This window comes from Castor canadensis, chromosome 6 (assembly GCF_047511655.1).
Source record: "Castor canadensis chromosome 6, mCasCan1.hap1v2, whole genome shotgun sequence".
NCBI classification, from domain to species: Eukaryota; Metazoa; Chordata; class Mammalia; order Rodentia; family Castoridae; genus Castor; species Castor canadensis.
The window spans coordinates 61,151,903-61,179,901 of record NC_133391.1 but is presented as its reverse complement, the minus strand read 5'-3'; the positions used below and the strand labels follow the sequence as shown (position 1 = coordinate 61,179,901).

Below are 27,999 nucleotides of genomic sequence, written 5' to 3'. Positions count from 1 at the left end.
CTTTTTTATAACAGCTTTGGTACCATCAAGAAAAATCTACAGATTAAAAAAGAAAAAAATGAAGAGACTGCGACTGGTTTTCTCAATGAAGGATTACTACAAATATTAGCCTCAAGTTCCAGACAGAAGCATGGAGGGTTGGTGGGCCTTAAATTTCCTTTCTGTATGGAATTGGCTGTTGAGAAGCAGTTTGTTCCTCGTAGAACACTGCAGACATAAGGCGAATCCTTCCCCACATTTTTCACGGCAGTGAGATATGCACTTGTCAACATATTTTGTCCCCACAAAGTGACTCTTGGCAACAGGATCATAAAGATCAATAAAAAAGTGCAGATTCTCAATATTTCACTTGCAGCTGCAAAAATTTCATTTATCTTGTTATTTTCCCCACTCCCTGCCATTCCATCTCACGAGGGCACTGCTAGCTAAGCAGAATGTTTTTCCCCAACATTCTATGAATATCTGACAAAAACTCCAGCCAGTTGTCCAGTCCTCACCACCCTTCCTCCTCTGCATCTCCAAGAGCTGTGCATTTTATTAATTCTTTCCACTGCTACATAAAAAAATCAAAATTGGAGCCGAGCTATAAATCACTGGCATCTCCTAACTTGAGAAAAATTGAGTCTACTTTGTACTTCACCCTTGTAACATTTCAGCTCTCGGTTTGGCTTCCTATAATATAAACACAGCGCCCGGCAAATGAATGCGCTAAAACCAAGTGACACACTTTGCCGCTCAAAGAGCAGGACTGTTTTGGAGCGATGGGTGGTCTTCTGAAGCATGGCGCGGGCCGAGGGGAAAATGTGTAAGGTACACCATTCCTTACAAGTGGGCAGAGCTTCCAAGGCTGCAGAAATCGCTGCACGCTGAGGCACATCAAAGGGATTTTTCCCTTTTCAGATAATATTTCCTTTGCTGACATGGATTTAGTATTGTGGTTGGATGACTCATAAAGATAGCTTCACGGCGTCCCAACGCAGTTGAAGCAGAACACATGCCAACAAACATTATTGTCGGCCTCAAAATAAAAACAAAACGTTCAGCTAAGGGTCAATCAATCAAGGGCGCTTTGAAGAAAATTCCATTTAGATATTACAAATCATAACAGAATGAATTTAAACCAGCTGACTTTCTGTGCAGAGGACATTCATGTATAATAAAAATTAGGCTGGCTCTTCAGGGCCCAACTTTTCTATTTTCTTACTTTTGGACGTGGTCACTGGTAATGGATGCCAGTTTTTAAAATTGTGTTTTTGTAGTTCATTTTATAAAGATCTGCAGTAATGGAAAACAGATAGGCAGAGAGAACTGGGAGTTTAAGTGCCATCGTGACAAGGGGGTTGGAAAATCCGCAGATAGGTAATGACTTAACCGGGCCCCCTCCTCTGGGGGGTTTCTTGTCCCAAGTTCAGAATTTGCCTCAAGAGCAAACTCTCTCTTGCTGACTGGACAAGCATGATCTTTGCTGATTTTCTAGCTCAGAGTTTCGTAAAACCTTCATGAAAGTCAAGGTGAGCAGAGCCCTTGTACACCAGTGTAACCAGATCCTGTCTTGCACTATTTCATAAGTTAATCAAATAAAACTACATAGGGAATGAAGGCAGTGAGTCAGCCATGCCCAAAAATGTTCCCTTGGATTGGAGACCTTCAGAGAGCAAGCCAGATTTGGGCAGCCTTTAGGCTATCAGGGAAAAAAGATTTTTTAAAATTCATTTTTTTAAAAAAAGGAAAAGAAAATAAATAGCCACAAGCAAGACTCCAAGTTGCCGAGCACAGGACCTCCTCTTTGATGTGTCTGTGGTGCCTAATACAGCAAAAGAGTTGCTTCTGATTCAAAAGGGAACACGGCTGTTTATAACGAGCTCATGTATTTATATGGCACATGTTTTCAAGGGATTTTGAGCAAAGGCTTAGTGGTGGGGCTTTTTTCCTGTTTGATTTCTTTTTGCCTTCTCGTCTGCACCCCAGCCTTCTGAGTGGAGATGTTGACCAGCAGGTGCACGGACCACAGGGGCTGAGCATCCTGAGAACGTGTCTTGCTTCTTGTGCCCCACAGGCTCCCAGTGACAATGGGGAGGGCTCCACGTTGCCTCAGTTACCTCTTTGGGTTTTGCCCATACATCTTGGGAGACTAGAGACTTCCCTGTGCTTGGAAACCTGAAAATAGAAGCATCAGAGGCCAAATCCAAATGCTCTGGCATCTTTTGAGGGAGCAGGAGAGGTGACCGTGGCTTAGTCAATGCAGCTGAGCATGGCAGGTTTGAGAAGTTCTTGTGCAAATGAAACTGCGCCCAGGAAGAGAGCCTGGAGCAGACTCAAAGTGGGGGGCTCTGAGTGGAAGTCTCCGAACTCCTACTCAGCTGTGTGTACACATCTGCTGGGGCGGGAGAGATTTGCCCCAAGCCAGTGGGCTTGCTGGGCCCAGTCAGGTCTTTGTGAAAATTCAGGCAAGGGTATGCATGCAGGTGAGAGAGGCCATCTACCAGCACCTTTATTTCTGAAGACTCATGAAACCTAGTCCAAACAAAACAAAAACAAAAACAAAAATCCCTGCCGATCCGTGCAGAGTTCTGCAGGATTTTTTTCAACCACTAGCAGCAAGCCTGAATTTGCAGATGCAAGCCCAAGGGCTTCAGCTCTGTAAGTGGTAAATCAAGGTATACTTTACCTGTACTGAACTACTGTTAGATTCTGTTCTCCGCAGTGCCTTGCACATCGGATATACCTCATCCAGCTCGACTTACTAGGCTCCCCACCATCAATAAAGTGCTGTAGTGTCCCATCTTGGTCATATATCTAGAGAAGAGGTCAGAAGGTCAAGTAGTTAGAACGAATCATCAGCAATCATTTTCCCGGCTTCCCTTGGTGTCTTTAAGTGTCAGCTGTGGCAATTTATTGGCCTCGGGTTTGCTAGTGCTTATTGATGCTCCCGGAAGCTCAACCAGAATAACAGGGAAATATTTTGTTGACCATGTTTTTCTTATCAAGCCAATCTTCCTTGTATTAAACATAGTTGTGGTATTGCAAGGATGTGACCATATTTCCCAAAGAATACTTAACCTATTTTGACAGGCTCGTCTTAAATAATGAGCTGCTGGATAAACAAAGCAAGCTGAAAGGAGAGGCCACGCGGACATGGCTGGAACATGCGCACAAAAGGCCCCCAGTCTCAAATGTGTCACTGTTCAAAAGTGTATTTCAGAAAGCAGTCATCGTCTATCCAACAAGCTGGGCGACACCCAGCATGAGATAGTTTGGAGAGTTATGGAGCTGTAAAGAATTGCAAGGCTGGACATGGTGGTGCATACCAGAACTTGGGAGGCTGAGGGAGGAGGATTTGAGAGTTCAAGGTCAGTCTGGGCTATACAGAGAGACTCTGTCTCAAAAGATTCTGTTTGGAGTATAAATGGACTCTCACTCACAGGACTTGGGCTGTAGGACCTGACACTATCAGGAGGGAAGTCATCAAAAAGGAACATAACTGTTTCTCACAGATTTAAATTACTTCACAGAGGTTGCTTTCATAATTATTGCTTTAGGTCAGCTCAGCACATTTTCTTTCTACATAGCACACAACATAAAATCCTCTTCAAACCAGACAATGAGCACAAGGCAAAAAGCTTTATGCAAATCGACTTGCTAGCTGAGCACATGGTCAGTGCTGACAGCAGAGACAGGAGCTCCCCTTCCAAACACCACTTCAGACCCAGTGCCCCTTGCGGAACACAGTGTCTAGAGGAGTAGGAGATGAGAAGGTCATATCCACAGCTATTCTAGAAGGTTTTCCCAGACCTATGGGCATTTGGAAATCACAGTTAACAGAGTTCCTTAGGGCAGAGCATGGTGGTACATATCTATAATCCCGGCTCCAGAGGAGGCAGAGGCAGGAAGATTGCTCTTTCAGGGTCAGCTGGGGCAAAGTCAGTGAAACTCTGTCTCAAAAATAAAATACAACCCAAAGGTCTGGAGCATAGCTCAAGTGGTAGAGCACTTGCCTAGCATGTGTGAGACCCTGGGTTCAACTCCCAGTACCCGAAAAAAAAAATGTTTCTTAGGGGCCCAATTCTCAGAAGGACTGTGGTCCACCAAGGCATTTTCAAATAAAATCAGCAGAGGGGCCTCTGAGAGGGTACCCAGAGCACCCTGAAAAATCATGTCTCTTACCCGTGCTATTCAGCCTCCCATGTTTCCCTTCCAAATGAACATGGGAATAAATGCTGCAGAACGCCTCGGAGGCCATTCATGTACTTCCAGTCCAGAGCACTACAGGGCTCAATGCTGAGTTTCTCTGTGCTTTTAAACAACTGATGTTTCCCCTACTCTTCTTAAATGGCTGTCCACCCCCAGCCTTTCCACTAATCCCCACAAATAAAAGACATTAATCTAAACACAATCATTTGCAACTTTGCAAACACACCAGTGATCACAGCTGATAATCAACTTAGCCTAAGAATGAAGAGATTGCTGGATTAGATTAAACATTACATTTAAGGCTGATGACTCCTTGAAATTCCCAGATTTTGGATAATGACAAGAGCAGACATGGTGTGATGGACGCATCTGTTGCCATGCACAAACTAGACAGACATCGTTTTTAGATCAGATTTTTACACTAGCTGTTTTTGTTGTTGTGTCCAGGTTTGGTTTGTTTTTTAAGAAGTCTGTTAAGATTCAGAAATCTCAACTCTGAGCCTGCTGAGACATTGAACAAAGCCATTCAGTTCCCTAAAGGCCATCATTGAGGGTTAATGGAAAAGGAACCTTGATGGTTCACCCCTGTTTTATCCTTCCCTAGCAAACCTTCCCACAGGGGCTGTGAAAAGAGTTCCGAAGTTCTTGCACACAGCTATCCTCTCAGTGCTTCCCGCCAATGTCCCCAACAGCAGGCCACACTCTAACATCTTTGGAGTCAGCTCACAGGAGCCCCTCCACTAGCCAGTATCCCCCTGGATACGAGTGTGACGCACTTCCTCCTATGGGTTCCTTTCAGCCATAATCTCCTTAACTAAGCATACAGGGAAACCCACAGCTTTTGCCTGCCTGATGTAAACTGCTACCTGCCTCAAAGAAAAAGTAGACAGCTGCCCTCAGGAAACGTCAAACAGTGTCACACATAGCATGAGGTGGGCTTCCCTGATATTATATTTCACCTGAAATGTGACAGCAATCCCAGGCACCCACTTAAATCTCGTAACTGCACACCTAGAGCTCCAGAGAGTCATTCAGCTTCCATGGTGGTCCCTCGCTCAGTCCTCAGCCCAGACCTGGCCAGATCCAGTTGAATCTGCCTCTTTTACACTCGTTCCAGGAGCATCCACCTCCCCATCCCCACCACTGACAGCTGCCCCAACAGTTTCCTCCCCACCTGGTGCTTGAGAAAGGAAGAGCTCTTAACTGAACTTCCTGGAGGCTCTAGGGCCCTCCAGCACAGCATCTAAAGGTAGTCAGGGTGATCTCCTGAAACACAAATCTGGTTACACCATTTCACCCAACTCCTCCAAAGAACAAAAACTAAAAACATCTTACATGTCAGGACATAACAACATATCCGCCCAGCACATGGGATTTCCTCAGAGGGCCTCACCACGGTTGCTGAGAGGCAGAAACAGTGCCTCTGTGCATGGCCCAGGCCAGTTCTCACCTCTTTCTGGTCTGTGCTGTCCAGAGTTGACATTTAAACTCAGTGTTTCTTTTAAGAGTAAAAATGGGACAGAAAACAAATGCATATTCATTCCTCTGGTATTATGAGAATAAAAGGCAGGGAAGGAGAAACACTGTAACAAGCTCTAGATACTAGTTCTGTTCTTATTGTTACTCACTATCATTAGCTCAGCTTTGTTACCACTTAAGAGCTCAGTTAAAGAAAAGTCTGCACCAGTGGCTCACTCCTGTAATCCTAGCTACTCAGGAGGCAGAGAGCAGGAGAATCAATGTTCAGAGCCAGTCCAAGCAAATAGTAGTTGTCAAGGCCCTATCTGGAAAAAAAAAAATCACAAAAAAAGGGTTGGTGGAGTAGCTCAAGTGGTAAAGCACCTGCCCTGCCTACCAAGCATGTGAATCCCTGAGTTCAAACCCCAGTGCAGCCACACAAAAAAAGTCTGCTGGCAACTGAACTACTAAACAGGGACCGATGCTTTCCAGGTAAGAAGGAAGGGACCACAGCGAGGATCTGCTGCAACAGGTGTCAGCCTAGAGTAGCAGCTGCAGTTGCAAGTTCAGCAGCTCTTGGAGGGTGAATTACCATGCACATTTGTAGGACACTGAAATGAAATTTTAAGTTAGATACTTGATAAGTTCAAAAGACTTAAGGGATTGAAGGAAATGAACTAATGCCAAAGCCAAAAGTTATCTTGTTTTTATTATTTTTCAAAAGATTTCAGTAGGAAAAGATCAAAAATCATGCAAAAAAATGTTTAATAGGCATTCCCCTCCAGACCTACAAAAATGTATTATATGATACATTTAAAATTAATGAACTAGATCTATTTGTATTAAGATCCAGTTGATATAAATATTAAAAATGTAATGTCTATTGAGAAAATCAAGTTGCAGACTGTCATGTTATCATTTGTTAAAATATTCAAAAGAACACCCTAGCCAGGCACTGGTGGCTCACTCCTATAATCCTAGCTACTCAGGAAGCAGGGATCAGGAGGATCCATGTTTGAAGCCAGCCCAGGCAAATAGTTCACAAGACCCTATCTCAAAAACACCCATCACAAAAAGGACTGGTGGAATGGCTCAAGGTGAAGGCCCTGAGTTCAAACCCCAGTCTGAAAAAAAAAAAGAACACCCTAAATAGTATGTTTTATCATGGTGGGTTTACAAACAGAACTTACACTTTACCTGAAATGTTTCATTCCTTAAAAAAAAAGAAAAATGGCAAGTGTTACACTCAGTCACCTTTTCTCTGGCCTGTGCATGGATGTTTGTTTGGGGGCAGAGGTTATGGAGATTAAAACTAGGGTCTTGCACGTGCTAAGCAGACACGTGACCACTGAGCTGCACCCCCAAACCCTACTTGTGTTTTTCTGATTTTCCTTTAATCAAAGAGAGAGAAATAGATGAAAAGAAACCCTACTCCTTTATTTCTTTGTACTTTGGTTTTGCGTGGGTTGTTAAAGTGGAGAAGCTGACTATGGTACCCCAAGGTGATAAGCTTTACCTGTGCCACCCTCCTGGGAAAATATTTGTAATTTCTATCAATACAGTCTCAGCCTTTGATTGTTTTCGTGATTGTTCCTGCTGCTATTTTAAAACCACTGCTCTGGTCTGTACTTTCTTTTTTTATCTTATACAAATGGGAGCAGAGAGGTAAGTGAGGGGGAGAGCTAATTCTTACCTTTTTAAGGGGACTTTAACATTTTTCAATCCAACAATGTCTATTGGGACACCACACGTGTAAGGTGACATAGTGATCACTTAAATTCTCCTTCAGTGCAAACCACATGGCAGTAAGTGAAAACCACCATGAGAAAGGGGTTGCACTGTGATCCCAGAGAGCAGGAAGTACTGTTCTCTCCAAAAATACTGTTTTCCTAGGACAAAACTCTCCATGAGGAGAGCAGGAGTAAGACAAGGCTGGGGCTGTGTTCATGATAGCTGTGACTGGCTGCCCAGCTTTGTCATTACATTAGGAAAATGATCATCTCAGAAACAACAAATGCCATTTTAACAGTATTAGAAGCCACCTTCCCAAGGATAGAAATCTGCATATCGGTGGCTCTGAACAAAAAGTATCTCTACAGCAAGATTCTCAAACTTGTGGCTTTTGGTTAAATTCAAGCAACAGAACTTTGTTTTTCTTGTACAGTATTTTAAATTTTTTAATTTTACCTAATTAGATTTCCAACTACTCTTGAAACATCAAAAGATGGGTCCTCCATTGATCTACCATTTGATCCAGCAATACCACTCTTGGGGATATACCCAAAAGACTGTTACTCCAGAGGCACCTGCACATCCATGTTTATTGCGGCACTATTCACAATAGCCAAGTTATGGAAACAGCCAAGATGCCCCACTACTGACAAATGGATTAAGAAAATGTGGTATCTATACACAATGGAATTTTATGCAGCCATGAAGAAGAACGAAATGTTATCATTCGCTGGTAAATGGATGGAATTGGAGAACATCATTCTGAGTGAGGTTAGCCTGGCCCAAAAGACCAAAAAATCGTATGTTCTCCCTCATATGTGGACATTAGATCAAGGGCAAACACAACAAGGGGAATGGACTATGAGCACATGATAAAAGCGAGAGCACACAAGGGAGGGGTGAGGATAGGTAAGACACCTAAAAAACTAGCTAGCATTTGTTGCCCTTAACGCAGAGAAACTAAAGCAGATACCTTAGAGCAACTGAGGCCAATAGGAAAAGGGGACGAGGAACTAGAGAAAAGGTTAGATCAAAAAGAATTAACCTAGAAAGTAACACCCATGCACAGGAAATCAATGTGAGTCAATGCCCTGTATAGCTATCCTTATCTCAACCAGCAAAAAACCTTGTTCCTTCCTATTATTGCTTATACTCTCTCTACAACAAAATTAGAGATAAGGGCAAAATAGTTTCTGCTGGGTATTGAGGGGGGGAGAGGGAGGGGTGGACTGGGTGGTAAGGGAGGGGGTGGGGGCAGGGGGGAGAAATGAACCAAGCCTTGTATGCACATATGAATAATAAAAGAAAAATGAAAAAAAAAAGATGGGTCCTCAATCTTGTATTAATTCACTGATGCTAAGAAAAGGTGACCCCTTCAGACTGAGCACATAACTTTCCACTTCTCCATAGTCCCTACTCTGCCCTACTGTCTACTTACCTCACTAATATACTTACCTCACTAATATACTTACCTACTTAGCCTCAGAAAACATTTGCATCTGTAACCACAGGTAAAAGGGAATTACTGACACCACTGAAAACCAGTCTGCTATAGCTGGGAGCACTTTCAGGGAACACTGTTTAAAGTGATAGCCTAGAAACACTAGAAACATCCATCACTCCCATGCACCAGGAAGCCTTCATCCACCTCGAGATACAAGCTCTCTCCTCCTCAGCTTTAGAGTGAAAGGGAAAGCACCGTTTTTTGTTTTTGTTCTTTACCAACACAGGCTTTCAAAGACCCTTTTAATTTTATTCTGGTTTTTTGTTGTTGTTGTTGTTTTATTTTATTTCTTTTTGGTACTGGGAATTGAACCCAATTTACTACTTGAGCTATTTCCCCCTGCCCTTTGCTTTTGTTTTTCTTTCTTTTCTCTTTTTTTTTTTTTTTTTTTGAGATAGGGTTCTCACTAACTTTGCCAGGCCTGGCTTTGAACTCTCAATCCTCCTGCCTTTGCCTCCTGAGTGGCTGGGATTATAGGCATGTACCCCCATGTCCAGTTTCAAAGACTTTTTAAAGTGAAGGGTCCTTTTAATTCAAAGAAGTCTCAAATGTAATTCCACTATAAAAACAGAGGAAAGTTGTTTAATTAAAGAATGAGGACTAGTGGAAGCATTCCACCAACTCAACTGACCTCACCCCTGTTCTGTGAGATAGTTGTTCCTTGTGTACCTCGAAGGGTCCTGAGGTGAACTGGGAGCACGCTGAAAATTCACAGGCAGAGCATTTCCTCTGGTCACTAAGGCCTCCGTGAAGATGGAAGCCACCAGTTCTCCTGCTAGAACACTGAGTGCCAAGTTTAGAGCCCAGGAAAATCAGATCTGAGGGGCGACTCAGCCCATCTGTTCCAACGGATCAGTTTATACATAAGGAAGTGAGGTCTCCCCAGGCCAATGACCAGAAAGTGAGGCTACCGCAACAGAACCAGGCCTCCTTTCAAGCCCTCCATCTCCCTGCCTCCCCACTGGGAGGGTGCCAAGGCCTTCGCCTAATTTGTATCTGTCAATACCCTAAAGAAACCCAATGGCCTTAAACGAGAGAAACTCAAATTCCACCTTAAAACACTATTTCTCCCAAAACCTGGTCCCTGGATTTAGTCATGGCAAGGATGGACAGGACTGGGGAGACACTTCACTCTCTCCTTGTGCCCAATGCTGGCCCATCCCCCTTCCTTCAGTTTTCACCAATGCTGGAATGGGAGCATCTTTTATGCCAAGCACCACACACAGGGCTCAGAATGCAGAGGAACTCAATTCTCAATAATTCTACAGTTTCTTAAAGATACTGGATTTTATTCTAAGCTTGAGAAGAAATTACTGCTAAATGCAAAAAAAAAAAAAAAAAGGATTAGAAGTATGACAACCAGCACTAAGAAACAAATTACAGCCAGCCTCCTTCCATTCTGTGCTATACAGAGTGAATTTCATACGTAACAGTCACCATGGGAAGGCCCAGGAGAGGTCACTGACCGTTTTCCGGTTTACACCTGTGAGCCCAGCACTGCTTTCATGTTAAATCTGAAAAAAGCCCAGAGAGAATCCAAAGAAGAGCAGAAACAGATCTAAAAACGGTTTCTAAGATCTCTTTTGCTTTTCTCCACACTGGGCCTTCTGCTGCCTCATCTTTCTATAGAATTCAGAAAGTTAGGGTGTCAAATGTCAAGTGTATTAACAGTTTGACAAACTCAACTGAAAGGCATCCTGTTTGCCAAGATGGATAAAAATGTTTTGCTGTGAGATTCTACTGTGTGTCCAAAGAACTATTCTTGACTATTTGGATTGTGAATAGTTAGTAATCAGAATACTTTTATTAGAAAATAAAAGACTTTACTTTCAATAGGTGTGACTGTTAGAAGAGACCTTCTAAGTACCATTAGTGAAAACATACAACAGGTAAGCCACCCCAGTGAGGCGTGACCACAGAGGGTAGAATGCAGAGGCTAAGGACCTACGTGTTGCAGTGTGTGTGAGTTACAGTTGTGGCGCCACCATCAAGGACAGTGTGACTTGGGGAAGTTCTATAAACTCTTGAGGAAGTTGAGAAGTTCTTTGAAAAAATGGTGCTCCCTACCTATAAGGGCTGATATGAAAATACAATGAGCAAGTGTACATAAAGGACTTAAAATGATGCTGACCACCCAGGTTGCTTAAAGAACTAAGGCCAACACGATTATTAGATATGAAATGTCAGTCCACACAAAATTTACTAACCTGCTCCTGGACACTGGCCACTATATTTATGTGGCAGGATAGGGGCCTAATTCAGTGGTAGTGTGCTTGCCTAGCATGCATAAGGCCTTGGGTTCAGCCCCCAGCACTGAAAAAAAAAAAGTGTGTGTGTTTGTGTGTATGTGTGTGTGTGATACCTAAATACATATTGCTATGGTTATCAGACCAGGAGATCATCAAGGGCAGAAATCCATCTTAATCATTAAAAAAATTTAACCATATATACCTTACACAGGGCTTTGTACACATTAGGAAATCAACTTTCATTGAAAGAAAAATAAGAAAGGAGAAGATAAAAATTAAGATGACATCAACAGGGTATAGGAGTAAAATAACTGTTTACATTTTCATCTCCCAGATGACTCTGCTTTAAAAAAATTAAAAATACACAGCAACAATGCTATTATTAATATAAATGCTGTCTGGAAAACAGCAAGCAAGTGTATCTTTGGTCTTTTGTTTTCCATTCTTTAATCAGTTTTAAGTTTTACATAGCATCCCTTGTCATCCAAACACACAGGAACCCACTGTACTTTTAAGAACATTCTTGAAGCATACTTGAAAATAGCTAGTGTTTATCACAAGTGATTTAATTAATTGTGGCTTTGGGAGTCCTGTATACCCCTCACAGAAGAGCACCCACCATGCAGGACTGCTTGACCGCTAAGGTCACCAACATTTTGACCAAAGGAGACATCAACATACAGTGTCCATTTCCACATGAACACTCGCCATGTTCGAGGCAGCCAAATGCACCTGGCTGAGGAGTGTGCTTTCTGCCTGCAGCCTCAGATTTCATACCACCTCTCCAGGGATTTGGCACCACTTCTCCCTCTAGAGAGGAAGCCAGCAAGAACCACCAAGGTGACTCCTGACCTTGTTGTTTTTAAACTTTCAGATCAGCTAGATCAAGGCTTGAGAAGAGAGGCCACAAAGTAACAGAAGTTGGATATTACTAATATGAAAATCCAAAATGCTCCAAAATCTGAAACTTTTTGAGTGTTATGGCAGCACACAAAAGGTTTCAGATTTCAGAACATTTTGGATTTCAGATCCAACCAATAAAGTCTAAGCATATACTCCAAAATCCAAAAAAAAGCCTCTGAAATCTGAAATACTTCTGGTCCCAAGTATTTCAAATAAGGGAAGCTCAACCCACACCTTCCAAATGAGTGAGGGCATCTGCCTCCACCTTCACACAAAGGAAGACAAGCAGTAATTATACCAGGTCCCACATTTGTGTGACATCTGAGCTCCAACAGTGCTATCATGGGCTGATTTGATCCATGCACTGACCCAGGAGGGGGGCTGGACGATCACTGTTTTACAGATTGAAGCCTTGGCCTGAGAAAGGTGAAATGACTTGCTCTCTGCCACACACTTCGTAATGACCACCATGTTATTGCTTTTTTATCGTACCCCATTTGTCCTATCGGAAAGAGGCTGGAGAGCTTTTTCTTTAAAAGCATCTAAAGTTTTCCAAATGAGGGTCGTAAAAATGTTCCCGATGATTAATTATGTCATTTATCAAACAAATTCCTATTTTCAGAGCAAATGTCAATTTAGTGAGAATTACTTAATCTGTTAGTAAAATTTATACAACCAGCAACCATGCACTGAATAAAGATGTAAATCCCCAGCTCTCTGTGAAGCCACTCTCTTTCCTCTGGCAATGTGCCATAATGGCCTGGAACACCCAAACACCAACACTGTGTAAGTTTGCAGATGAAGATGCATGCTTCATAATAAAAGCTTCTTCATCAAAGAAATACTGGCTTGTGTATCCATACTACTTGTATTTGGTTTTTATATTTTCTCAAATATATAATACTGTACTTTTTTTCATTTTAATAATTTCTCCTTCTTCCTTCCATTAAAATCAACTTATTTTGTTGTTGTTTCTAATAAGAAAACCCGTCCCCTCACTTTCTTTTGGAATATTTTGGAATGACTGGAATGCCAAGATTCTAAGACAAGTCTTTAGAGGTCAAGTAATAAATGCCCCATAAAATAAATGAGTAATGATTATATACACCGTCACTGTATTTTCAGTAATGCTGATATAAAGCTATATACTGTACTTTGTCAATTCTCATTCATCAAGTTCTAGAAATATTAAAAAATCATTACAGGTTTATGTTGAGTTTGCAGATAATACTAACATAGAAGTCAAGACTGAAATATGGTAATCAGAAAAACAGTTGAAGAGTGTCAATAAACTGTAAAACACCCATGGTGGGCAGTGGTGTCGGCAAAGCCTTCATCAGAAAGCCAGCCATGTGAAAAGATGAGAATGGGTATTTTGGTCACACTGTGGGTCAGCCGCTGCTGATTGTCACATTAGCAGAGGAGCTCAGTGACTCTGAGGATTAGGACATGGGGACCTGAGAGCTCCTGAGAACTGCTGAGCACTTGGTGAATCCCACTATCTCTGAGGACAGCGGCCGTCCATAGGACGCCTGCTATCCATCAATCTGCAGTCTTCCTCAGACATCCTCTGTCTGTTGATCAGAGCAGGACTCTGGGGAACCAACTTCCATTATCAGGATTTTGTCTGTGATCTGAACAAGCCACTGAACCTTTAACTTTCCACTTGGCAGAAGCACACACGCTGGAAAAGTCCTGACAGTTCATTCATTTTGCTCCATCCTGGAGCCAGCTGATGTCTGACTGGTGAGACCCGCCCTCTTTGATGTTGTACTCTTTTGAGAGTGCCCTGCTGTGAAAAAAATTTTATCCGTCCAAATTAAAGAGAAATATTTCTGCATCCAGCTGTTCACTGTGACATGTTTGCCATTTTTCAGGGCACTGGCTTGGTGCCATCCACAAACTCTGCTGCAAACCTATCTTTTTCCCTGTCCTCCATCCACAGTGCACAACCGTCTCCAGAGTTCAACAGCACCAACACTAAAAAGGAAAATACTGGTAATCCTACATTGCTAAGAGCAACCTTGGAAATACTGCATGCTGCAATTTCTTTTTCTTCTCTTCTCTCTCTCTCTCTTTCTCTCTCTCAGCATTAAAGTAGTTCACAAATGTAAAATTCTTCTAACACAATCCACACACTTAAAAATTGGTTAAATTTAGTTTTTTTAAATACAATTTTAATCAAAGCAACCAACAAATACTGACCTTTACTAAATAGATTTTCAAATGAAATTAATTTAAGTCTGTGAAAACTGGGCCCATATATACTAAATTCACATTAAAAAATGGATATTCACTCAGTGTCGAGAGGTCAGTGTAAGTGAAGAAAACTCCCGTGAAAGCCCAAGTAAACATTTAGATCTGAGTTGTCAAGAAAGCCTGTCTCTTCTTAGGTTTATTAAGAGCATTTCAGGGGCTTTTAAAGCTCGCTGCCATGAATTGTGTGCGTTGTAAACAAAGGGCAGCTTTCATTTTTACCATGTTTCTCTTCTACACTGAGGGCTCTGGATAAAACACTGGTTTCCAGCTTCCCTCCACACTGGTCTCGTTCTCTTCTGTTTCATGTTTCTACTTTTGCTGAGATGAAGAATCTGTGAACGAGATCTAGCATCTGACAGGGATCCTGTCTTGTGACTCACCCAGACTATGTGGCTGATAAACCTGAATTCACCCTCTCATCCCATTTCAGTCAAAGGCAGACTTTGGAAAAACAACAACAAAAACACACTACATGTGAGAAAGTATCAGTTTTGGAAAATAAACCACAGAGAAATTTGACTTTGCATTCTTTTCCGCTTGGAAAAACAGAGCCTTAGTTTTCTACCAAACAGGAAAGAGGACTATTATTTTGTTAAAATAACCCTAGAAATAATACCAGTGTGAACTGATGGGATTTGCACATTACTTATGATAGTAAGGTCTGCACTTCAGAACTATAAAATAATGCATTAAAGTTAATGCACACGCTGCCATGCACACTGGAAATTTCCCTGTGGCTCCTACATGGACACATCTCCTGGAGTACTATTTAATTCTTCATTGCAGTGGAGAGTCTTGATTTATGTACACTAGGGAACACCACCATGTATATCTTGGTGAAACTGTTCCTGGTTTTACATCTCAGCATAACAGCTACTAAAAAATATGATTTCCAAAAAGTCTTGACCAAAGCCCAGGTGCAAATTGCAATTGTGTTAAACGTGCATGAAGTACCAAGTTGGCGTATTTGTAAAGGGAATGCCCTAAAAATCAGAAAGACTACTTTTACATCTGTGTAGACACACACACTGCCCTCATCCTCACCCCCTTTTTTATTAAGAACTTTCTGAAGACACAGAATGTTTGTCTCAATGAAGTAATGGTTTCCTATGGTTTTACTTCTCTTCAAAGCAGTTGACTGCTTTATTTCTTTGCTGAAATGTGTCACTCTTTAAAATTATTATGTTTTCCTAGTTCTACAACATTCTTTTCTTAACCACACCAATAAAGTGTAATTGTCAGGCACGCTTTATTAAGGGGAAAGTGACCATCTGTGGAGGACAGAAAAGATATTTTCAGCTCTTAAATAATTTAGGAAACATTCCTTACATCAAGTTGGGACAGAGCGAAGCATGCACCCAATTCACACCATCTTGTTCTGAATCACAAGGCAATGGCAGAAATGAAGCTGACCCCCAGATTCAAGGGCACTCAAGAAAGTGGGAGTATGAGAACCACAAGTGGCCTAAATCAGTCATGGTCCTTAGGGAGTATCCCCTGAGGTTGCTGTCATCCCAAGATCACTGCTTAGAGAACAAACTTCCAAATTTGTCCTGGAGTAGGATAGGAAGAGACATGGGTTTCAAATGGATCAGATTTTGTTGTCTCTAAACTATTTTTTAAGAACCAGTAGTATAATTACACACAGGAATGGAACAAACACACTTATTTGCCATCAGTATCTTCTCCACGAAGATCCAGGAGATGAGGTACCAAGGATAGAAGGTAATGTCACGGCAATAATGGTTAGTGATTGTCAAAGTTAGACCTTCCATCTCCCAGACAGCATTTTTTCAACAGACATTTGGTAAGCAGTACTATCTGCCAGCTGCTGTGCTTGGTAGAGGGCATTAAAAACATAAGGCCCATTCTCTGCCCTCAAGTCATTTACAATGCAACAGGAGCAATGTGCATAAAATGAATCATAAGACATTTATTCTGCACCAAAGTCTAATCTGCAGATATTTGTTGTCTATAATGGTTTTGTAAATTTGGGAATCATAATCAATCATAATTTTGCAAAAAGACATCAGAACTTAAGCAGAGTCAAAGTTAGTTATTTAAACCAGCTCTGAACTGTGAAAGCAGTACACAAACTTTGATCAGACTCTTCCAGTTGCTTGTTTGCTTGCTTGCTCATTGGATGGATGAACAGATGAATGGATGAATGGATATTTGGATGGGTAACTGGGTGGGTGGATGTATGGACAGTCACGTGGGTACAGATGAAAGGACAGATCATCTTGCAAGTATTCAAGCACTAAGGGCTGAACCATGTCTTTCTGCTTTTGGGATGGGCCAACACAGCTACAGCAGTGTTGAATATCCAACTAAGGAGAATTTCAAGGGAGCAATGTTGCTTTAAAAGGGTGTCTTGTTTTACTGGCTAAAATTAACATGTTCTTTAAAAATTTCCAACAGTCTCTGCAGAGTTGAGGCTACTGCAAACTTCTGGATGGAAACTCCAGTTCATAGACAGGCCAAAGATTGCTCAGAGCCTAGCATGCACCTGCCTCTCTCTAAATGTCAGTTCTTCCTCTCAATCCAATCTCCAAGCTGTCCCATGCTGAGGATTACTAGCCTTCCTCTCTGGTGACTCTTTCATTCTTCCTTCATGTTTTTCTGCCTCTCCTCTGGGCCCAGAATCCCTTACATGAGATTCCTGAGAGGTGTGATTTTCACAGCATTGTGAACATAGACCCAGGTGATGCTCCTGAAAAGAATATTCTCATTCAGAGCTTTATCTTCATGGGAAGCTTGAGGGAACGGGAACTTTTACAGGAATTTGAAGTGCCCTGGTAAGGACAGATGTCATCCAGCACCAAGAAAGGACAAATGACTGCCCCTTTCAGAGGTCTTGGGATGGCCACCGACTTTACTACTAGAGGGTGGGAGCTCAGGGTTTCTGGGGAAGGGGCAATCCCATCCCCTGCACAGAGAGGTTTCTGCAGCTCCTCTCCAGGGGGGTGGCTTCAGGGCCTTTCAGCACCACTTTCCTAAAGAGGCTCAAATTGAGACCTTTGAAGCTATTTCCAAATGAAGTTATATATACAATCGCAGAGACAGACTGACAGGAGTGGAAGAGCTAGGGTCCTATGACTGGACCACACTGCCTGTAGTGAACCACAAATTAACATTTTTATAAATCCTTTAATTAACTTATGAATAGCACAATTATATGCTTCTGGTATTAAAAGCATTAGGTTGTTAAAAGTAAACATTTAAAGTATACCACTGTTTTTGTAACCCTCTTTTGGCAGTTTTTCATTTTTCAATATATCAAGAGCCTTGAAAAATGGAAGTGGCCCAAGCCTCTGAACAGCCCTGTTTTGGGTGTGTTAATAAAGCTTCCTTCAGACAGCTGGACCAGAGGGCTGGCAAGTGCCACAGCACTGGAACGCCATGCTTTCCTACAGAGCCAGCCCTGTGTTTCTGGATAGGCATTCAAGTATGATGGTATGATTCCCTGGCAATCTAACCAAGAGATTCAGTAAACCTGAATAGCTGAGGAATAAGCTTTGCCAGTCCTTTGGTTAGCAGAGGTAATGAGTAATGTTAACATCCAAAGAAAAGCAACCACCTAATCACCACATTGCTGTAAAATCAGCTTCCTAATTCTTAGACACGACTTAGAATTCCTTATTTCTACAGGAAGTATTTATGGGCTGAAGAATAAAATGGAATCTTGTACATTGGATTCCATGGAGGGATTTTGGACTAGGCTGCAAACGCCTGAGATCACGAGAAAATGCTAAATGTGCATGATAAGCTTCTGAGAAGAAGGTTCATGGTTTTTATTAGATTCTCAAAGGAGTGTGTACCAAATTCCACACTTTCAAATAGAAAGAGAGTATTGAATGGAGGAATAGAAATAGTTAGAATGGATGAGTCAGAATTCTTCAGATGTTTTGTGTACTTTTGAGGAGATTATCTTCAAAGGTTGACTCATTTCTTCGGTCTCTGAACTGTGATTCTCTCTCTCTTTCTTTCTCTTTCTCTCTCTCCTCTCCTCTTCTCTTCTTCTTCTTCTCTTTCTCTCTCTCTCCGCCCCCCTCCATCCTTCCCTCTGTCCTTTTGGGAGCTACAGCCTCTGAACTTCTGGACTTCTATGTTCCTCTCACTCTTTCCTGCTGTAATCCACTGCAAGTGTGTTCTGATGCATTGCCTAAATCTCTGGCCACATTCTCAGGACCACTAGAGATGCAGACTGGAATAGAGTCTCTGTTTATTTTACCTCATAAGACAGATATTTTTAGGAGAGAAATCATGTGACCAGGCCAGATTAGCCCTGCCTATTGCTGGATTTAGTGAGTCAATGGTTATTAATACACCAAAGCCTTCCCTTTCAGCTTTGACCAAACCCTTGGGTACTGCCATTTTTTCCAACTAAAAAGAAAACATATCATTACATTACGTTAGCCCAATAAAGTCATTTGCTTTGTAAGCTGTAAAGTTGCTTGTTTTCTAAAAAAATATAAATTAAGATAATGATCTTCCCCAGCTTATACCCTTATATTTCATAGTAAATTAGCTGATAGATACAAATTAGGAATCCTGACTACCAGGTAGTACTAACTGGTAGTACTAACTTCATAACTAGCAAGTCACCTAACCTGACTCTCCATGCTTTCTAACAGGAAACATGAATGTCAAGTTGGATAATGTTCTGGATCCTCTATCACATATTGACCCCGTGAGCTGATTGTAAATGTATCGTCAATGTACGCACTTCTGCCGGAACCCAGATGGATAAAAGCCATAATGCAGTAATTTCAAGTACATGAATTTTTTTCAATGCCCAATAGGGGTATTGAACTGCCAATCAAAGTGACACAATCATTTATTAGCAAACTTAATTAAAAATTATACCTTCCAAGCTATAGCATACAACTAGCTCAAGAATGTTTACAAAATTATATATATATATATCTTTAAATTCCATGTAATTGAAGGTGAATTCAATTATACAAACATGGAATCTATACACTAGAATTTAAATGAGGAGGACTGATGGTAGAGTGAACCAGACAGCTTGGGTTCAGATCTTGGACTCAGCAATTATAAGTAGTGTCATCCTGGGCAAAACACTTGTGAGATGAGGAAGATCTTAACATCCATTTCAAGGGTTTCCATGAAGATGGAGTGAGATCATCTACATAAGTGCCAAGTATGTAGTCAGTGCTCAATGAATAGCACCATTATCATTGTTTTTACTGGTGGGTTTTGATTTTTCTTTTCAAAACAAATTTCCTTCTACTTCAGTATTTCTGAAAAATTAAGTAAAATGAAATTCAGAAGAAAATGGCAATGAATTTTGTACCCTTGAGTGTTGTGTGTTAAGTGGAACTGGGCAGAGTAGGAATTCAACCTCAGCCATGTGACAGCAGATAAGTTATTTATCACGTTCTCCTGTTTAATATAAAGGAATAACGACTCCAGTATGCAAGGATTGAGAGCAACACAGCATATGAAGACTCATAGTAGGGCCTGGAATTCAACTACAAAAGGGAATTCCTAGAAAAATAAAAATTACTTTTCTATACTTCAATGACCCTACTGTAAATACTGTGAGTGCCGTTCACAAAACAACAAATACTAAAAAACCTCTATACAATTGTTTTAATTATATAGTAAATTAAATATATAAATGCCCAGATATTAAATGATGTTTAAAACATTAATTGAGGCACACTCAAGCTTGAAAATAAACTTCTAAATCATCTCAAATTTATCTCATTAGAGCACACTTTCTTAAGATAATACATTTTAAGGTGAGATAATACTTACATTATCATAACAATCAGAACTTGAAATATTTATTTTACAAAACAATTGTAAGATTGGGATAGAATTACTCCAAATTCATATCCAAGAAAGTAGAGTCGTGGTAAGCTTCATAGACTATATTTTCTGTATTTAGCTTTTTTAATCACTGTTGTAACAGCTACCAGAATTCATTGTAAAAAATAATTGGCTTCATTTTTTTTTTAATTTTTAACTTAGAATCTGAGGTTCAATTTAAAAATGTCTAGTGAAAAAAACTAGCTAGCATTTGTTGCCCTTAACGCAGAGAAACTAAAGCAGATACCTTAAAGCAACTGAGGCCAATAGGAAAAGGGGACCAGGAACTAGAGAAAAGGTTAGATCAAAAAGAATTAACCTAGAAGGTAACACCCACACACAGGAAATCAATGTGAGTCAATGCCCTGTATAGCTATCCTTATCTCAACCAGCAAAACCCCTTGTTCCTTCCTATTATTGCTTATACTCTCTCTACAACAAAATTAGAGATAAGGGCAAAATAGTTTCTGCTGGGTATTGAGGGGGGGAGCGGGAGGGGGTGGAGTGGGTGGTAAGGGAGGGGGTGGGGGCAGGGGGGAGAAATGAACCAAGCCTTGTATGCACATATGAATAATAAAAGAAAAATGAAAAAAAAAAAAAAAAAAAAAAAGAATTAACCTAGAAGGTAACACACACACACAGAAAATTAATGTGAGTCAACTCCCTGTATAGCTATCCTTATCTCAACCAGCAAAAACCCTTGTTCCTTCCTATTATTGCTTATACTTTCTCTACAACAAAATTAGAAATAAGGGCAAAATAGTTTCTGCTGGGTATTGAGGGGGTGGGGGGGAGAGGGAGGGGGTGGAGTGGGTGGTAAGGGAGGGGGTGGGGGCAGGGGGGAGAAATGACCCAAGCCTTGTATGCACATATGAATAATAAAATAAAAATTAAAAAAAAGGAAAAAAAATGTCTAGTGAAAGAATAGGCCCATGAACAGCATTAGAAAGCACAGCATCTACAATTACTATTTATTTAAGAATTATGACTTCCCTCCTCTTGATCAGTAAGCTATGTCTCAATGAAAGTAAATATGTACGACAATTCATGCAGCAGAGGGAAGACTAAGTACAAAGATTATTCTCATTCAGGTTAGCCATTCCCTAGATCTTTGCTTATAACAATTTCATCAGAAAGCAAAAATACAAAGCCTTACCAAGATATGTACCATTATATTAGGTAAGAACATATTTTTTCCGTAATCCATCTTTGCATTTCTTTTGCAATAAATTAAATACATGCCAAATTCTAAATGGCATAATTGAAACTCAACAAATTTTTTCCCTTTAAATTGAATAATTTTGTCCTGCTGAGAAACTGCATAAATCTTGGCCAGTTTGTACATTTTTGCTTTCAAGGATGTAATGTAACCATCAGAGCTGTTACATCATGTAAATAAATTTCAAAGATGGTATTAATATAAAAACTATATCATATAACCCTAAAAATTTAATATAGCTGCCATGGCAATAACCAGATCATTTTTCCAAACAAATATATATTCCATCATGTCATTTTGAACTTTTTCTGACCTTATTTTTATTTGAAGAATGAAAACTACAATTGAGACCAAATGTTTTATGAAAGAAAACACAGGCAAGCTGATTTGGCCAAGTACAGACAACTTCAGATTAAAGATGTTATTATATCTTAAAACTTAATCTGCTTCTTATAAACCACAGTAATTATTGTATCACTTAGGAGGTCTAGGGGCAATAGTGCTTAGAAGGCTTCTAACAGCTTGATATTGCTATGACTATCAGTTATACAGTTCCTAAAAATCACATCCAGGGTTTACTGCCATTCGAAATCAGGACTATAATTGTGTCAGCATCTTTTCACAAACAAGTTTTAAAAACAGTTACAGTAGTCTCCCCATAACCATGTAGGATTTGTTCTGGGGGACATATCCAAGACCCTGAATGAAACACAGATAGTTCTGAACCTTATATACACCATGTTTCTTCCTATGCATACATATCTATAATAAAGTTTAACTTGTAAGTTAGTCACAGCAAAATATTAATAACAATAACAATAAAATAGATAATTATATTGTAAAAACTATGTGAACAGTCTCCCTCCTTCTCTCCCTCTCTCTCTCATTGCCTCATTGTACACTGGGTTTAGGACTATCTGTAGTTGTCTGTAAGTAGCTGAAAGTGTGGCTCAAGGTCCTATGCATATCAGATGCCAATCCTCCTGCAGCCTTCTTTCTGCTACCATCTTTTTTGACTCCTCTCCTGAAACACCCTGCCCATCCATCTTACTCCTCTCTCCTATTCAGTTCAACCTCATTTTGGTTTTAGAATATCTGACTCCTTTCACTTCAACTCTGCACCTGTAAGAACCCCAAAGTTCCCCTTAATGGTTGGATCACTCAATGGAATCCAAACAGCAGGTACAATGAGTGAAGCCTGTATCACCAAGGTTTGGTTCAGCATATATCAGGAACAAAATGACTCTTCAAGCTACTCAGGAGGCATGGCAGGAGAGCCAGTCCAGGCAAAGACAGGGGCAGATCTTATCTCAAAGGCAAAAGGGCTGGGGGCATAGCTCAAGTGGTAGAATACTTGTCTAGCATGTGCAAGGCACTGGGTTCAATCCCCAGTACAGAAGAAGGAAGGAAGAAAGGAAGGAAGGGAGGGAGGAAGGGAGGGAGGGAGGGGAAGAGGAAGAGGAAAGAAGGGATGGAAAGGGAAGGGGAATGAGGGAAAGGGAGGGAGGGGAGGGGAGGGGAGAGGAGGGGAAGGGTAGGGAAAGGAAGGGAAGAACTTTCCAAAGACACTCAGAAATGCCATGCCAAGCTACACACACACACATAGCTATAAAAAAAATGAATGCAAGACTGAACTTTGAATGAATATCATTGCAAATTATCACTTTCACCCTTGCTGAATGTTCCTGTGACATTCGTTAACAGACTACCTAATATGGAACCCACCAACAGATTCCATATTTAATGTATTTTAAAGCTCATTTCAGCACGTTTAGATCCCTATTTTGACGGATAATACACTTCTATTCTTTCTTATTTGTCAAAGAACTGCATATTTAATATTAGAATTGTCATTTATTTATAAAAATGACATAGATATGAAAGGGAAGGGAGGAGCATGATGGTTAGCAAGGTTTAGGGAGGGCTGTGGCCTTTCTGTCTATTAGACCAGCTGACATTTCCAGTGGAGTCCTTCCATGCCTTCAAAAGCAAACAGCAAAAACAACTAAAATAAAAACCAACACTTTTATCTAATATGCCCCAATATTTAATAATAAATGATTATATGTTTTACTTTAAGAAAAACTGATATATAAAAATCCAAATTTATAGGAGAGATAAGGAATTATTTTGCTTGACAAAACCCTTTATGTTTTCCCTAAAACATGCATCTTTCCTTGAGCTCTAAAAAAGGATTCAAGAAAAACAAGTTCAAATTATAAGATTTCAAAAATCTTGCTACTGTGTGAAAGAGGGGTTACCTGTGTGTACACACAGATAAAGAGGAGAAGTGATATAGACACTTAATCTTTGCTGAAAGCAAATGGGTAAGTGTTCATATACATGTGATAAGATAACCCACTATCAGAACCATTCCTGACATTTTGGTTCTCCTATCTGCCGTTTCCTTCTAGAGTACGTTTCACACTCCTTCAGCTTGGTACACTTGCCAACAACTACTACTTCCCTTTGCACTTAGGATTCCAGAACAACATGTCATAATGGTTAACCAATATTTACTCATGCACTTATTCTTTAGGGTAGGGGATAAGCAGAAGGGGGAAGGAGAAGAAGGGGGATGAATATGACCAAAGTACATTATATGTATGTATGAAAACAGCACAGTGAAACACATTAAAAAGTATAAGATAAAGGAGGGTTGGCAGGAGAGGGATAAGAAAAAATAATAGAGGGGGTGAATTTGATTTAAGTGTATTATATGCATGTGTGGAAATATCACAATGAAATCCCTTTGTATAATTTGTATATGTTAATAACATTTTTACATTTTTATTAGAATAGGAAAGACCCCTCAAGCATAAGAAGTTTTTATCTTAGGGCACAAAATCATGAATGGAAGACATATGACTTCATAGAAACCAAATAGCTGTCACATAACCCTGGCCTCTGACTGCATCTGAAAGGGAGTGGGGTAGAGCCAGCCCACTCCCTTTCATACATAAGATTTCCCATGTATTGGCATTAGCATTCATGGTTTTTGCTGTCTCTTTACACTACCTGGACCATTGCATGCTCAATATTAGTCTTAAAGTGATTTTAAATCAGGCTGGGGATGGAACTCAGTGGTAGAGTGCTAGCCTGGCATGCACAAGGCCCTGGGTTCCATTCCTAGCACTACCAAAAGAAAAAAAAGGCTTTAAATAAATCCATGTGTGATATGTAGACCCATGTTAGTCAACAACATTTGTAAAATTGTGAGTTTGATCTACCAGATGTATTTTAAATAATTTTAAATTCTAGAGAACTCCTGGTTAGCTCATCCATAAATGGAAAACCTGGGTAACCCAAAAGTCTCTAAATTCTAAAATCCAGTACTCTAGGGCTCTGAGAGTGATTTGCACAAGCGTCTTACTCATCTTACTCAGCAAATCAAAGCAGAATCAGACCCAGATCTCAGGGCTCCAGATGCCCAATTCAGTGTTGCAATTCAGCATCTCTCATTCTACCATACTCACAAATGTGCAGGCAATTAGGGAAAAGACCTATTAGAAAATGGCAGGAACATGCATTTAATGCTTATCCTCAGGCCAGGGGCATCCCAGGATGCATAACCTTCTCCTGGGATGGTTCACCCCACAACCATCTACTAACCTCCTTCACAGATGGCAAACAGAGGCATGAAGAGGCTGGCAGAGTGGCTCAAGTGAAAGCATATCTGCCTAGCAAGTGCGAGGTCCTGAGGCAGAAGATCTTCCACAGGATTATAGGGTTAGTAAAAGATGGAGCTGGGAATTGAAGCCCCCGGAGATTACCTGCAAAGGGTGGGCTTTTGCCACCAAGCCACACTGCAAATCTGAGGTGCCTCCCAAGCACACGCTGTCTGAACTGTGACAGAGGAGCAGTGCAGGAGAGAGACAGAGAACAGTGATGTGCACAGTGAATGGCAGTTCACATCAAAAAAAAGAAAAAGATAAGGAAACAGACAAGAAATATACGCCAATGTATTCTTTTGCCTAAATTCAGCATAAATAAACCAGCAAGGTTAAACCTTTCCCAGCACTGACAGCAGAAGCAGAAAAAACAACATTTCCTGGCTCTGGCTCCAATCAAAAAAAGAGGATTAAAATTAAAAAGAAAAACTGTGGTCAAAGGCTTCAACAAAGTCAAATGTGCTAAAATACGTGTATAATCTCTTAGATTGACTGCTACTTAAACAATGTTTAATTCACTTATTTTTTTCATTTTACATTTTCATTCTTTCTATAAAAGAAAATAATCACAGTTAGAAACACTTTAACCATCCTCCTGGGTATCTACTTTGTAAAATAGTCTATTGTGTGAATAAAGCTGTATATCTCACTGGGGCTCTCAGTCAATGTGAACTCTATAAAATTATTATTAAAATGGCCAGGACAGAAATAAAATAGCCATGGTGTGGGTCACCACCTAGTAAGCCAAAGAATACATTCAACGTTGTGGTCTTAAGATTATAGTCTTAGAATTTGAAAATGGAACAATTTCCAAAAGAAGATAAAGATCTGACTTCAGAGTGAGAGGGGCTAAAATATATTCTTATAATTGAAATCTTCCTCCAAAACCGTCACAAGAAATATATTCACTCTCATTTCACAGAGGCCTCTGGAAAGTCCAATGCACATCCAACACAAGGAAACGTCACTCTAAGACCATCTGCAGACATAATTTTAATACTTTAATTTCCTTTGCTTTAGTGAGAGTGAAAAAAGTAATAAAAATTCTTTAAAATATCCCAAGGCAAAGTGACAGTTAACAAAACAAACTAATGAAATGTTAAAACAATTATGTTGAACTCAGCTATCTGAGTGAATAGCTCCAGTTATTTTAATATTTGTGTAACATGGATAAATATGTGTGGGGAGGGGTTAGTGTGCATGAATAGATTCTTAGGAATTTAGAAACTCATCCAAAATTCAGCAGTTTTAGATGACTTAATGAGTTTGATAATGGAATACAGAAACTTTAATTCTTAAATCATTTGTTTCATTTCAAAGCAGTCGGTGTTGATTAGTCAGCTTTAGCAATAGTTTAAGAGTTAGATGTAGATCCTGGGGCCTGGACTAGAGAGCTGGAGGCGGGGTATGATGTTGAATTACAACTTCCCTTCCCTAAGAACCATTAATGAACACACTCTAAAGTTTTATCAAATGCACAGTTGGTGAAGCTGAACTGCAGCCGTGGACATGTGCAGGGTGGAAGCCATCTCGGTGGAGGAACCTCCTCCACTCACTTTCTGGAGCCAGCGATGCCTTTCTGTTTTGTTTTTGTTTGGGGAAACACCCTCGCTTTTCAGCATGGTGAGTTCCACAGGTCCCATGCTGCCAGGAACATGTTCCACAACCACTTGTCTGAGTCACTGATTTCTAAACCTTCACCTGACATGATGAGTTATATGTTTTAAATGCACATCATCCATGTTCCTATGACAAGACATTGTCCTTCTGTAAGACCTTGTCATTTATTTATCTTAAAGTCAGCTACAATCCATCTGCAATCTTTTTTTTTTTTTTTTGGCAGTAGAGGGGCTTGAACTCAGGCCTTTGCACTAGTCGGGCAGGCACTGTACCACTTGAGCCATACCCCCAGTCCTATTGTTTTTGAAATATTTTCATATATTTTACCTTGCTATGGGTTCCAGCCTATGTAAACCATCTAACAATTGCTAACTCTGGGATGATCATGGTCTTTTCAATCAAGACAACGATAAATATCATATGTTTTCAGTAAAAGTTTTTAATTACTTAAGGAGTACAGGGATCCATGAGTTTTCTTTAAATAATGCTATTATTCTTTTTGTGCATTATTTTGATAGGATCTTCTTGTCCTTACTGCCTGTAGAGGGTGAATGTGTCAACCACTGCGGGTTGATGTCCCTGCACTGTGATATGGTCAGCTTACAGCACTCATATCTCACATGACACCCCACTGCTCATCTCAACCTGGGGCGCAGTAACCTGAGATAAGTTAAGTCAATGCAACTACTCACAGGATGAATTTGTAGAAGTGAAACCACATACTGTTGCACAAAAGCCTGAATGAAAATGACTACTAGTAGAGATGAGAAGTTAATAGTTTTCTGACTGTTCACACTAACTCTGGTTTAATTTCATTTAATCCATTTTATGACAAACACATAAAAAAGTTCAGTTCCTTTAAAAAATATATTCAAACATATCCAAAAATGAGCTCTCTGTGTATGCTGCTATACCTTAACATACATAAAAACTTTAAATGCTTTCTAAATAGAGAGGATCTAACATACAAATCTATCTACTTATGTCACTTCATAGTTGATAACAGATTATAGCATCCATCTTCATTAACGTTTCCTTTTTTATCTTGAAAGTAGCACCTTTTTTGCTACATTTCTTCTAGATGTTAGTTTGTAGCACTAACATCAAGATCTCTACTGAAAAACGTAACTGACTTTGAATACATTTACATTCTTTCTTTCTAAGCATACATTAACAGTATATTAACAGTATGAAACTGTGTGACAATTCCATAGATGCACACAGTGTGCTTTGCACTCTTCCTCCTTCTGCACTCCCCTTTCCAAACACATCGACATTCTTTATATTGTTTTAACTAAAGTCTCCAATCACTTAGGCTATTATAATTGTTACAAAAAAAAAAGAACAAGGAAC

At 40.2% G+C, this 27,999-nt stretch overlaps 1 protein-coding gene across 2 annotated transcripts in view; it reads right to left on the bottom strand.

Moving 5' to 3' along the window:
• Positions 1–27,999, bottom strand: part of Prdm6 (PR/SET domain 6) — a 101,414-nt gene that overhangs the window by 31,670 nt on the left and 41,745 nt on the right. For both annotated transcript variants that reach the window (XM_020176306.2, XM_074076568.1), the window contains one exon: positions 2,669–2,796. In XM_020176306.2, coding sequence (XP_020031895.2) covers positions 2,669–2,796 — 128 coding nt within the window. The remainder of the gene's footprint in view (positions 1–2,668; positions 2,797–27,999) is intronic.